Raw genomic sequence first — 13903 nt, 5'->3', positions numbered from 1 at the left:
AATTTTCATTCAGAGATCATCATTATACGAGCTCTAATGTCTAGAAATGTTTGAGTTATGTTGCTTTTGTGGGAGCCCTCTGCCTTTGATAGTTTATTTATCGTGTTTTAGATGGGTTGTAGATGAGCACCGGATGTATTTATCTATAGTTACCTCACAAGAGAGAGCCTCAGATAAATTTTCTAATTCAAATTATTCTTGAGGAATAGATAACATCAGCCAATATATTATGGATGTGAGTACAACGAACTATTTGTGAACAGACATATACCTTTTTGAAAAATTTAAAATTGTATATCGTTTCCACCATTCATGCTCCTGATCCCACTAATGTCGGTCTCTACTTATTGTCTCTTCGAATAAACTATTTGCATCCTGATTTTCTTTTATTAAATGAATTAGACCGGAAATTTCACCAAATACATGGTTTCCGGAGTTCACAGAAGCAACAAAGCGTACTTGAGCTGTCGATTTTCCATATAAATCGGTAGTATTAGTTTATGCAATGTTATATTTTTCATTTTTTGTTAGGTCCCCATGATTGTAGTGATATTGTGTGATTTGGTTGACTGATTACTCTCTATATATATATATATTGATGTTAATCTGACCAACAATAATTGACATCAATTAAGCACAACGCTCAAATGATAAGAAGACAATCAATGAAAGAAAAAACGATGGCAGGAATACCTTTACCCGCGCTTGAACAAACTATCAAAAACAAAGATATGGGATTGCACCCGATGATTCTACCATGAATGTGAGGGGATGAGAACATGATTCAAGATGATGATGAATATTTTATTAATTAGGCTTTTTTGTATTAGGTGTTCAATTTCATTATCCCTCAATTTTCTAAGTTTCATTCTTTTAATTGATTAATCAACATATGGAATATCCAAAATTACATTACACATGCAACGTTTTATATTATTATTTTAGCATACGTAAATATACATAACTTCAATCGTTTACCAACTAGATAAAATATAATCAAAATTATAACATTGCTCAAAAGTCTAATTCCAATAATCAAAATAACAAAACTAAGTAATAGAAACATCAGTAGTAATAGAATCATATTCCAACTTACCTCTTTATCAAAATAACATCAGTAGTAGCTTGCGGAAAAGAAGAAGTCATTAAAACTACAATAGTATATTATATTAGTATTATTTCAACCAAAAAAAAAAGATTAGTTTGTAAATTGATTAATAGTTGATATAGGCCCACTCATAAACTTATAGAAATAGAAACACAATGATATAATTAATTTTTGACTAAGTAATAAATTAAAAACAATAATATACAGTAATCAATCAACCAAGTCACGCAGTATCACTACAAGTCTACAATCATGAGAACCCAACGAGAAATGAATACGATAACATTGCATAAACTAATATTGCCGGTTTATTTGGAAAATCGATAGCTCGGGTACTCATTGTTTAATAAACTTTGTTGCTTCTGTGAACGCTGGAAACCATGTATTTGGTGAAATTTCAAGTCTAAATCATTTAATAAAAGAAAATGAGGATGCAAATATTTTATTCAAAGAGACGATGGAGTAGAGACCGACATTAGTGGGATCAGAAGCATGAATGGCAGAAACTATATACGATTTTGAATTTTTCAAAAAGTTATCCATGACACAGTTACTTAGTATAGGCAAAGTCGCAAAGTAGCTTAAATGGTGAATAACAAGATGAGAAAAAGTTTCCACATATATCAATTGACTTAGCGGCAAAAGAACATTTGAATGTAACTAAAATTTGGTAAAACAATTTACAATAATTGCACATAGAACAAAACATGCTCCTGTAGTTTATCCATGCTCCTGTAGCTGCATCACAAATAGCTTTTTGATATTATGTCAGTTATTTCTTTCTTGATTTTTTTTTTCTGTATAATTCGTTGTACTCACAACCATAATATATTTTTCGATGTTTTCTGTCTCTCAGGAAATATTTGAATTAAAAAATTTATCTAAGGCTCTCTCTTATGAGGAAACTATAGATACATGTTTCCACTGCTCTTCTACAAACCATCAAAACCCCAATAAATAAATGATCAAAGGCAGAGAGCTCCAACAAAAGCAACATAACTCAAACATTAGAGCCCGCATAAAGACAAACTCCGAAAGAAAATTACCAAAATTTATCAATACTCGAGGGGAAATTTCCTAGACATCATAAACTAAAACAAATCACGATTTAAACAAACAAATTTTTTTTTGGTTAATACACAAAAGGAAAGAAGAAATTACTTCGGTTCTTGATCTTCGTTCAGTATATTGGCATTTTTTAGCTCCTATGAGAAGTAACACCAAATTCAAGGGCAAGACAAACTAAATAGAATCATGTATCTGAATATATAAAGATTGAAAAGAATTTAAAATTTAGAAATAGAACCAATGAATAAAATCAATTATTTTAACTTCAAAATTTACTGGAGAAGTTGACTAACTATACCCACAGTTCATTATCCATTTAAATCCCTTGATTAGAACAAAGTGTTTTGCCGACTAAAATAAAATTGTTATACACACTACAAAAAAACGGATGGAATAGCGACGGTTTTTTATTAACCGTTGCTACTATAGCGACGGTTTTTTAAAAACCGTCGCTTAATTTACGACGGTTTTTTATAAACCGTCGCATTCAAAGTTTAGCGACGGTTTTTGAAAAACCGTCGCTAATATAGCGACGGGTTTTGACTAACAGTCGCTAATGTAGCGACGGTTTTTATACACCGACGCTATAATAGCGACGGTTATTCTTAAACCCGTCGTCTACTAAAGTAAGCGACAGTTTATCAAAACCCGTCGCTCTTATAGCGACAGTTTTACAACAACAGTCGCTATATTAGCGACGGTATAATGACACCGTCGCTATTTTGTGCGACGGGTTATATACCCGTCGCCCGTCGCATTATTTTGCGACAGTTTATTGAATCTGTCGCAATAGGCGACGGCTTTTCTTGACCCGTCGCAAAAATCGACAGTTAGGCTTAACCGTCGCAGATCTAGATCGGCGACGGTTTGTCAAAAACTTGTCGCTAGATCTGCGACGGTTTGTCAAAAACTGTCGCTAATGGCGACGAGTTTTTCGACTACCGTCGCTATATTTCTTTTTATACCGAAGTTCGCGAACAGCTTACAACGATTTTCGCCCATTCAGATTTTTTACTTTTTTAGCGAAACTCTATCAATTTTTTCGCATTTTCTGTTTTTTTACTTGTACTAACATTTTTTTGTATTAATTTCGTAGATTTGCTCGTCGGTGTAATCTTTCAGGGTTACGTGGATCTGCATATCTTCGCGCAAGTAAGATTTTTAAATTTTTTTTTATCGAAAATTTAATATTTGTGGTGTATCGTATTTATGAAATTTTGTGGAGTATTTTGATGACTTTTAATTTTTTTTTTGGGAAAACCGTAGCTTAATTAAGCTACGGTTCTTTAAAAAACCGTCACTTTATATAGCGACGGTATTTTGAAAAACCGTCGCTTAATATAGCGACGAGTTTTTCAAATACCGTTGCTTAGCATAGCGACGGTTTTTTAGAAACCGTCGCTGAATGAAAGCGACGGTTAATTAATATTAGCGACGATGTTATTTAAGCCGTCGCTATATTAAGCGACGGTCTTGTTCAGAAAAGCCGTCGCTACAGGCGACGGTTTTTGAGAAACCGTCGCTGTAAAATAGCGACGCGGCCTCCTGTTACGGTTTTCCAAACTGTCGCTAGAACCGTCACTTAACCCTTTTAGCGACGGTTTTGGCCGTCGCTAATTCTGTTTTTTTTTGTAGTGACATAGAATCATAATAGAGAAATGGAAGCAGAATAGTGCTCAAGTTCACAAATTAAGTGCAGGAGCAAGGAAGTAGATTCAGTTTCTTTGAACAAACCTACCATCGATACACCAATGAAAACCTTAACTTTTGCTCCAAAGCCCATAATGCAGGATAAATGAAGTACGATTCAGTTTATGTTAATTGGAGAATTTGGGATTTGAACAATTTTTTGAAGCCACGATCAAACATTGCAGAAGAATTACAAAAAAATAAAATTTACGGATGAAGTTGTGCAATTTTCGTGTGAAGGGAAAATATCAAAAAACAATGGATTTTATGGAGTGTGAGTTGGGAGATTATTGCGGAGAGAGTATTTATTGAAGATCACTATCGTGAGTTTGATTGTAGACATTGGGTAGATTTTGCCAAATAATCATAGAAGATAAGGTCATTTTCCAAGGGCAAAAATGTAAAGTGATATTGGTGTAATCAAGACTGACGAAAATAAATTTGATAGCACGACAACAAAATAACTTTCTGCAACATACAAATCAGATTTTTGCAGCGCATGACTTTTTGCAACGCATAAATCAGCTTTTTGCAGTGCATACACTACAAAATTAAAAGTTTTTGAAAGTCACTGGTATTGACAGGACGAAATGCACACTGCGGAAAAGTGCATCTACATCATGTATTGTACGCCGTTGATAAAAGCATCGATAGCGCGCATTGTATGTCATAGATAATAGAATCGACAATGCGCCGCACACAACAGATAATAGCATCAACAGTGCTGCACACACATTAGATAAAAACACCAAACGATTACATGCCATGAATTTTCTTATCTGCACTCCCAATTGTTCGTCGTGGATTCACCATAGATTTGCAATCATGTCACTTGAAATGTCGTGAGAAAAATCAGAGAGGAAGGGTTGGATTCACGTATCAGAGACGAAATCGCGTGCGTTTCCTTGCACGCCGTTATTTGATATATTAACTACATGCGTTTTCTTCCACAGTGTTGTTGTGACTATTATAATATATTAAGAGCGTTCATTTTAGGCACGCCGTTAATGTTGGGATAAATTATTATATATTACAACATGCTTTTATAGCATACCGTTAATAATAGTATTAATGACATTTTTTTAATGTGCACCGTTGATGTTGCACTCCCCAAAATCATTTTATTTCTATTGCATATATTAACATTGCATATAAATAGACATGCCGTTGATAATAACATGAACGACGCACTTTTAATATACATAAAAATTATTTTTCTTGTAGCGTGATGCTTTAACTTTTATAAATTAGTGAAGATAGAATGAAAATATATTTAATTTAATTTTACGAAAATAAATGAATAGAAGTAAGCCAAAGATAAAAGAGAGAGGAATCTTGTATTTATTTATCATTTCTTCTAAAATCCCATACTATGTATTTATTTACCATTTCTCTAAAACTAGGTGTAGGTACCTCAAATTTTTGAGGTGTTTACCCAAGTTTTTATGTAGTAAATGATACATTTTGTTTTTACTTTAAAGACGAAAAATATGTGTTTATATTTGTATATGTTTAATTGCATATGTTTTTTTTAATGCATTAAAATTAAGTAGATATAAACTAAACTAAAGAAAATGTAATTGTTTTGGTAAAATAATATAGGAAACAATGTATACTGTGCTTTTTTTTATTTCTGTTGGGTATTCTACTGTTGTGATCAAGAGAAGTTTGGGGGAGACGAAGGGTGACGGTGGGTTGGGGGGGAAAAATTATGTGTTATTGAAAGATCTTAAAGTGGAATTTAGAACAGATGATTACATGGAAGATGGAAATGGGGGTTGCATTCTTTGTTTCTGGGTTTACATTAACATCTGTTCTTCATTCCCCTCTGTTATTCTGGAGCAGGTATCTTTACTATCTTTCACCTTTTTTTAACTGCCCTTCTTATTTTTGGTGAGCGTGTTTGTGTGAAATGGGTCCACTTGTTTCTTTGCTTCTGTTTAATGGGCATTGAGAGGTGTTTTTGCACATTTGTTTCTCTGATTTTATATTCAGAATGCGATAGGGTTACTGAGTTAGCCTAAGGAAGCTGTAATCCTTGAGGTTCTCGGTGCATCTTGTATTTGTTCTTTCTTTTCGTGTTTTTCGCGAGCAATAGGTTTTGTTCATCGTCAGTAGATAGTGAGTTCGGAGTTCTCGCGCCTTGGATTTTCATGGTCGACTCCCTCTTAACTTGGGTTCATAAGATCGTAGTCAGAAGGTCTAAATTTTAGGTATTTGGATTTTGGAGGATATTTCTTTTTCGATGTTGTAATTATAGACAAATGCTTGACCATTGTTAACCTATAATGCTAAAAATATTGATTTTCTACTTTGAATTTACTAAACATCTTCTCAAGAGCTTTCTTTGAAATACTTCGATGGTAAATTGTAATGGGTCAGCCAAGATATTAAAATTAATAAAATATTAACGTTAAATTAACAGTTTCTGTAGAATGCGATGAATAAATTTAACATTTAAATATTATAATAAAACTGTTTATATCATTAGAAAAAACACTTAAATAGATGAAAATTTTGGAAGATCCAAACAGATTTCAGCCAACACTTAGGACAAATTTCCTCTCAAAAAGAATAATATAAAGCATCATAACAATAGTTATGCCTTGTGAGAAAGGAAAGCCAAAAAAATCACATTTGGAATTAACTTCTGACACCATATTTCCCTCCACCACAAAACATACCTCATATTTTTAGCAAGTTTCCTTCCAATGATGCTCATGGTGGCTGAAAATGCTCTTGCTACAAATATAGACAAATTCATAGCTTTCAATTAACTACGCAAATGCAATAAAGGTCAGTCGGTTATATGGATGCCTTCAATTTCTCACATTGTTAGAGATGGTATACTCATCAGTGTGATAAAAAAATGGTACTCATTTCACATGCCAATCTGATAAGCAAGAATTTCAGACACATCCAAAAATTGCTCTACTCAGCTAGCCAGGTGCAAGTAAGAAGTGTAAGTTATTTCTTTTCCTTTGAGGTTGTTCGAAACTGGCAGACACAATACAAAAAATATAAATATTTGCACCACACAATTTTTAAAGTCAAAGCAATAACTTGATCATTCATAAGGATAAGTTTACATGCAAAAGTTATTTCATTGACACCAATACCTTACACAGTAATGATAAATACAGGAAATTTAAATACCAAAAATATATTCGATTTTGATAACCAAATGGTTGGAATGTAAAGCTCATAATTCAACGAGTCAGAGAACAGTCCAAGCTAAATACCTCAACACCATCGACGCGATGATAATCCATAGTTAAGGTTTCAGCCGTTCGTTTTCCTTCGTCATAGCAACTCCTTACACCTGATCATTTAAGATTATTCTGTCATAACCCTTCACAAAGAAACTTTATAATTATAATAAACAAACACATTAGCATTTACACAGAAATATGGCACTCGCCTATGGGATTCACATGTCCCCAATTTGTCTCCTTCTGCGGATGCTCAAGAGGATCACCGTAAACCTCACTTGTACTTGTCAGAAGAAACCTAGCACCAATTCTTTTTGCAAGGTCCAACATATTCAGGGTACCCATCACATTTGTCCTGTAAGCACCCGTCAAGGATCACAACAATTCAAAATCCTATAAAAACAGCTCAAAATGTCATAGGGAAAAACACACTTGAATTTAAAGATCGAAACATATTACCATAACTTGGACCCTTGAGGCTATAATGTCATGTGCACACAAAGTAAATACATTTGCACTCACACATTCGATTAAGTATTTTAATTAGGGGATATCCAAAATTAAAAAATGATTATAGTTGCAAGTATGAGAACTCATATTTATTTACAAATTTATACAAGAATATTTACAGAAATACATACTCACATCTACTCCATCTTGCTGTGATCATGATCTAAATATATGTAAGAAAAATCGCAGGAAAAACATAAATTACCATAAATTCACCAGCACACGCACTTACCCACAAACATCAACATATTGTTACACTCAAAATAGCCATAACATCAGAGAACAAGGATATGATAGTCTTGACAGGATTATACTTGTAATGAACTGAGGATGCATGGCACGCCAAATGATAGATCTGATCCACCTCCAGCAAAATGGGCTCAACCACATCATGCCTAATCAACTCAAACCTCGGATTCCCAAACAAATGAACAATATTCTCCTTCCTCCTAGTAAAAAAATTATCCATCACGATCACATCATCCCCTCTAGCAATCAACTTATCCACCAAATGACTGCCCACGAATCCCGCCCCACCAGTTACCACAATCCTCTTTCTCTTCCCCTTTATACCAACCGGCACCCCCCCTACCCCATTGGGACGATACCCATTACTCCCGCTATCCCAATTCCCATAATTCTGTCCTAACTCCCTCGGATCGTAGGAAGCAAGCGTGGATTCGCTGCTTCGGGAAGAAATGTGGTTGCGGGGATCCACGGAAGAAGATGTAGAGACACGGGAAAGAGAGGGCTGTAGGATGAAGAAAGAGGAGCCGATTAAGATACAAACAAAGATGAACAGAAGGCGCTGTTCTTTGAGGAGGTAATTGATGGATCAAAAAAATTTAACAGCGTAGACGAAGGTACGCCAAAGTTTTTCCTTTAGTAACTCAATTAAATAACAAAATTCTCAACAAGAAAAAAACCAAGGGCTCTCCCCTCAAACAAGAGAAAAACGAGAGACATCTGCAAAGAAAAAACCAAGAGCTCTCCCCTCGAACAAGGGAAAAACGAGAGACATCTACAAAGACATGAGGAAAATGACGCCAAAATAACGCAGTCTGAGGCACCGAGAAAAACTTGCCAACACGATTAATATAGCTAACAAGAGGGAGAAAACACATGAAGAACAGCGGAATCAAAGATAACGAGACAAAGGGGAAGACGCACATGTAGAAACCGTCTGGTTCTGAGGCCAGGAGATCAAGCAACGAACGAAACTTTTAAGGGAAAATGCTCACAAGCAAAGGGAGACTTGGAAAGATCCGGACAACAAATGCAAAAACTGAAGGAAAAAGAAAGCAAACAGATAGAATCGAAAAAGAAGGAAGAGGTGGAAAGAACCGGTTGCAATAACCCCACAAAAAAGCCCTCCTCTTGACAGCACAAATTCATGAGTTGTTGGACAAACAAGCACAGGCCACGTGTTTTTTTTTGACTGGGTACCGTACAGAAACTTGTCAAATATAACTTATTGACGCTTTCATATATGTAGATATATTGATAATTGTTATTTAGTAATATAATATTGCTCACGGCACGGAAACCGAATAAAAACAAACCAGCCGAACGTCACGGTGGTTCAAATTCCACAACTGGAAAAACCTAACTCCGATTGAAAATGAATTCGATCAGTTAGTTGTGGTTCAGCGAGGAATAAAATACGATGACGGAGATAGGGCAAGAGACGGTAGATTTCGCGTCGTTGGTTGGACGTGCTGCCGAGGAATCGTACATGTCGCTCAAGGAATTGGTGGATAAATCTAAATCCTCGGAGCTCTTTGACTCCGAGAAGAAGATAATGATCCTCAAATACATTGTTAAAACGCAGCAGCGAATGCTTCGTCTCAATGTCCTCTCCAAGTGGTGTCAACAGGTTGTTCTTATAGTCTCAGTTCATGTGTTTTTTATACGTTCTCGTCGAAGATATGCAATAGTTCAATTGAATTCGTGGACTGGTGTTCTAGTAGGTTTGATGTTCTTGCTTTCTATTTTTTCCCTTTAGAATTGCATTTTATTCTATTCTGTGGAGATTTTGGTTCTAGTAGTTAAAAGTACATCTTTAGATTTTATATCTTAGCTTTTTCAGGTTAAGAATTCAAATTCATTAATACAGACAATAAGTACAAACGAAAAAATAAGGGATGCTTCTGATCTGACCCATCTTTTGAGCATAAATTTTGGTTATGCTACTTAGATTGTTGAGTTTTAAATAATCTCTGGCTTCCAACCTCGGTGAAGTTGTTCTTCTGAGGTTGTGAACTTGATTTGTGTTTGCAATTTGGATGTCAATTGCTGTAAAACATCCTTGCTGTTCATCGTCCCTCGAACCTCTAAGAGCAACTTTCTGAGAAATAGGCAGTCTTGGGCACTTGAATCATTAAACAAGGGACGCGCTTTAGAATATAGTGAGGATTTGTAGTTATATATGTTGTTGATTTGACCAGAGCTTTTGTCTTTTTTCTCTCTTTCTATGCGGATAACTTGTCCGCTTTCTTTATTATTGCTTCTAATTAATTAATATAATATAGTTTCCTATAAAAAAAACTTTAGAATATACTGGGTATACGATGTGAAGCAATTGATGACTTGCTCATATGAAAGAAGGGTGAAGTGGTAAAAGTAAAAGAAGTTAGCAAACAGTAGGCAGGCAATAAGAATGTTGATGAAAAACTTTTGGATGGGTTGAAGAAATTCATAAGCAATTTTGTTCAATATAAAATATTATAAAATGAGAAGATCACTTTTACTTTTAGGAAAAAAATTGGATTCCAAATATGAATATTTTCTTTAATTTGCTTTACGATTAATCAAAGAGAACTTTGAAATCCGTACAAAACTCAAGCGCTATGGTGCATTGATACGGATATGGGTATTGTATCGAATACGATACGGATACGAAATTTTTTGAAAATATAAGACAAGATACGATTATAATACGACAATCATTAAAATNTATATATATATATTGTGTGTGTGTGTGTTTATTTATGTAAATATATAAAACGTTTATTTATGTAAATATATAAAACGTACAACTTCAGATGAGTGATTTAAGAAGAAAAAACAAAAAAATCATTTTTTCCTGAAATGTATCCAGAAGTGTAGCGTATCCTAGCCATGTCTAAGACGTATCTAATTGGTCAAACCTATAAAAAGTCTATGAAACTGATTTTCCCGTATCCGACACTTGTATCGATGTGTCGTATCCGTTTCCGATACTTTAGAAAAATGTTTTTTAAGAGCACTACATAGCTCAAGCGATAATAAACTCCGAGCTCAAGACTCTTTGGCAACATATCCTGTTCAAAATAGGTTAGTGCGTAATTGTTTAAATTAATGAATGTGATTGATGAAAATATATTTAATATTGAATCAATTCGTAAATTGATAACTGACACTGATAGAAAGAAAATAAAAGAAAATGAGAAAAAAACTAAACTAATAGAAATTAAAAATTTCTTCTAATTATCAATTAGGAGTTAGGATATGGAGAAATTATATTAAAGCAAGGCTAGGGAGAGAACTTGTCTTTATTTTTTATGAGAAAATTTTTGAAATGGATGAGTGCCACAATGAGGGAAACATACACACACATAAGGAATGGTTTTTTGGCCAAAGACATAAAAGTTGTGCGTATTTTTAGAATTTTATATTTAACACATGAAGAAGACATTGTCGGCCACTAAACTTATATTATATGAAGAACAGATTTATTCTTGGGACTGTGCTTACTTGGTTTATGACCTTAACATCTTTTTTGCTAGAAGTCCACTTATTCTTTTACTGATATGAAAGTTGAGTTAAAGTTTTCCCCCATAATTAATGGTGCCCGCTCCTTTCCTCAGTTCAAGTAGCAGTGCTATATGGTCATCTCATCATAGGCACTCTTCCGGTGATACATTCTTGAATTGCCAAGCTTTTTTAAAATGTAAAATTGCTTGCGATTTTTCTTTTTCGTTCAGTTTATGATATTTATGCTTCTTTTATTCTCTAACGAAGGAAAAGTAAAGGTATGTTGAAACAACTTTTCTTCATGTATTTGTTCCTTCTGTTCAATGCAGATTCCTTTGATACAATATTGTCAACAACTTGCATCAACTCTGTCAAGTCATGATACTTGCTTCACTCAAGCTGCTGATTCACTGTTTTTCATGCATGAGGGGCTTCAACAAGCTCGTGCTCCAATTTATGATATACCCTCTGCCGTTGAGGTTCTTCTCATTGGAACCTATAAGCATTTACCAAAATGCGTAGAAGATATGGGTACTCAGAGCATATTGAACGAGGATCAGCAAGCTCCAGCACTGAAGAAACTCGATATGCTTGTCAGGTCTAAGTTGTTAGGGATTTCAGTTCCTAAAGAAATCACCAAAGTCAAGGTCTCTGACGGTGTGGCCTTGCTTTGTGTTGATGGTGAATTTAAAGTCCTTGTAACACTTGGTTATCGGGGGCACTTGTCAATGTGGAGGATTTTACATTTGGAGCTTCTTGTTGGCGAGAGAAGTGGGGTTGTGAAGCTGGAAGAATCACGACGGCACGCCCTTGGAGCTGATTTGGAACGCAGAATGGCTGCAACAGAAAATCCATTCTCAACATTATATTCAATTCTTCACGAGCTCTGTGTTGCTCTCGTTATGGACACTGTTATAAGGCAAGTGCAAGCACTTCGGCAAGACCGGTGGAAGGATGCAATTCGCTTTGAGCTCATATCTGATGGTACTTTTGGACAGGGAGGGAGTGCCACCTCCTCTCAGATTACTCTAGATGGAGAAGCTGATTCGGCTGGTTTACGCACTCCTGGCTTGAAAGTTTTATACTGGTTAGAACTTGATAAAAATTCTGGAACATCTGATGCCGGAACATGCCCGTTCTTGAAAATCGAACCTGGTCCTGATCTGCAGATAAAATGTCTGCATAGTGTATTTGTGATCGATCCTCTAACTGGCAAGGAAGCAGATTTTTCTTTTGATCAAAGTTGCATTGATGTTGAGATGTTGCTGCTTAGAGCTATTAGTTGTCATAGATATACTCGATTGCTTGAGATATTTAAGGAACTAGATAAGGATAACAGGATCAATCAAACTCCAGGAGATGTTCAACTTCAATATCATGTGAATATAAATCAAATCGGCTATGAGAAGGTAATATATTCGAGCAAAATATTTTCTAATCGAAATATCTGTATCATAAATTGAGTTGTCAATGTTTTTTTCATCCCTTCTTTCTTGCACAAAACAGGACTTGTATGTTTTGAATTAATTACGACTGAAGGACCATTATTGTTGAAGTGATAAATTCCTGCCATTACAGGAACAAAATAAGCTGATGTTTAAACTGTTGAACCTATCATAATTTAGTGTCACAATGGTATGCAACACCTTTGTGTGATATATCTGGTCAGTGCATAGGTTTCAGCGTTTCACGATAAATCTATTAGTTTAATATAAGTTCTCTTGTTGCAGCATCATTTTATAATTCTCTATTAGTTTTTTTTGGCTTATTATAGAGTAAAAGGATATCAATTCAATTGAAAGCATAGAATCTCGAGGCACTATCCACCTTTAAAATTTGGCAGCTAAGCATATTATTCTGATAAAGATTTGAACATGGTTAACAAATGATAGGTACCTCCATTTGGACCTGAATGTGTCCTTAGCTGATAGGAACCAATAGTTTGGATTCCAGCGTTCCATAGTGGTTGTGTCCTTTAACCATGTGATAACCGCTGGCTTAGTTTGATGGCTACGGAGACTTAAGCCTGGATAGATATGTAGGAATGTAATAACGTAGGAATGAATATGAGGATAAGAAATCAAAGGTAGAAATTTACCATTTCACCATTTCTGATGATTGTATCATAAAGAACGAGAAAGAAGGTACACTTATTCTTCCTTGATTCCAGTCTAACAAGTGATATTTCAAAGTAGATGCTAGGACTGAAATCTAAGTATTTTAATGATTAAATCAGTATTTAGTGAAAAACTTAAAGTAATAATTATTAATAATTTTTATAATTCCATAATTACTATTTTTTTATAATGATTATGACGACGACAACAACGACGATAATAATCATTATAATGATATTTTTTTTAATAAGAAACGATATTTTATTAATAATTTAAAAGATGCTACTTACAACAAGTGGACTAGTGATCCACCGTCAACAAAAACTACATAAGATCGTTTCTCTATCAATGACACACAAAAGCTCAATATCTCAATAAATCTGAGACCGACACATTCTGAAAATCTTCATAGAACCAATTCATGTAACAATTTTGATTTTGATTTTATCCCAGCACTCTACACT

The 13903-nt window shown here is 34.6% G+C and overlaps 2 protein-coding genes across 3 annotated transcripts in view; one reads left to right on the top strand and one right to left on the bottom strand.

Moving 5' to 3' along the window:
• Positions 1-7291: 7291 nt before the first annotated feature.
• Positions 7292-8419, bottom strand: LOC140958731 (UDP-glucuronic acid decarboxylase 1-like; the record flags this gene model as incomplete). Its single annotated transcript, XM_073416296.1, has 1 exon — positions 7292-8419. A coding segment is annotated over one exon (591 nt), but the record flags the coding sequence as incomplete, so codon positions are not given.
• A 709-nt stretch (positions 8420-9128) lies between these two features.
• LOC140959032 (mediator of RNA polymerase II transcription subunit 14-like) overlaps positions 9129-13903 on the top strand; it is a 29524-nt gene continuing 24749 nt past the window's right edge. The window contains exons 1-2 of one of the 2 annotated variants that reach the window (XM_073416738.1): positions 9129-9463; positions 11652-12731. In XM_073416738.1, the coding sequence (XP_073272839.1) occupies positions 9254-9463; positions 11652-12731 (1290 nt within the window). In that variant the 5' untranslated portion in view covers positions 9129-9253. Of the gene's footprint in view, positions 9464-11122; positions 11472-11651; positions 12732-13903 lie in introns of those variants that run through there. The other variant, XM_073416739.1, reaches the window with a different exon arrangement.

The sequence above is a fragment of the Primulina huaijiensis genome, chromosome 15, assembly GCF_012295235.1.
Source record: "Primulina huaijiensis isolate GDHJ02 chromosome 15, ASM1229523v2, whole genome shotgun sequence".
NCBI classification, from domain to species: Eukaryota; Viridiplantae; Streptophyta; class Magnoliopsida; order Lamiales; family Gesneriaceae; genus Primulina; species Primulina huaijiensis.
This window is presented reverse-complemented; position numbering and strand designations above follow the sequence as displayed.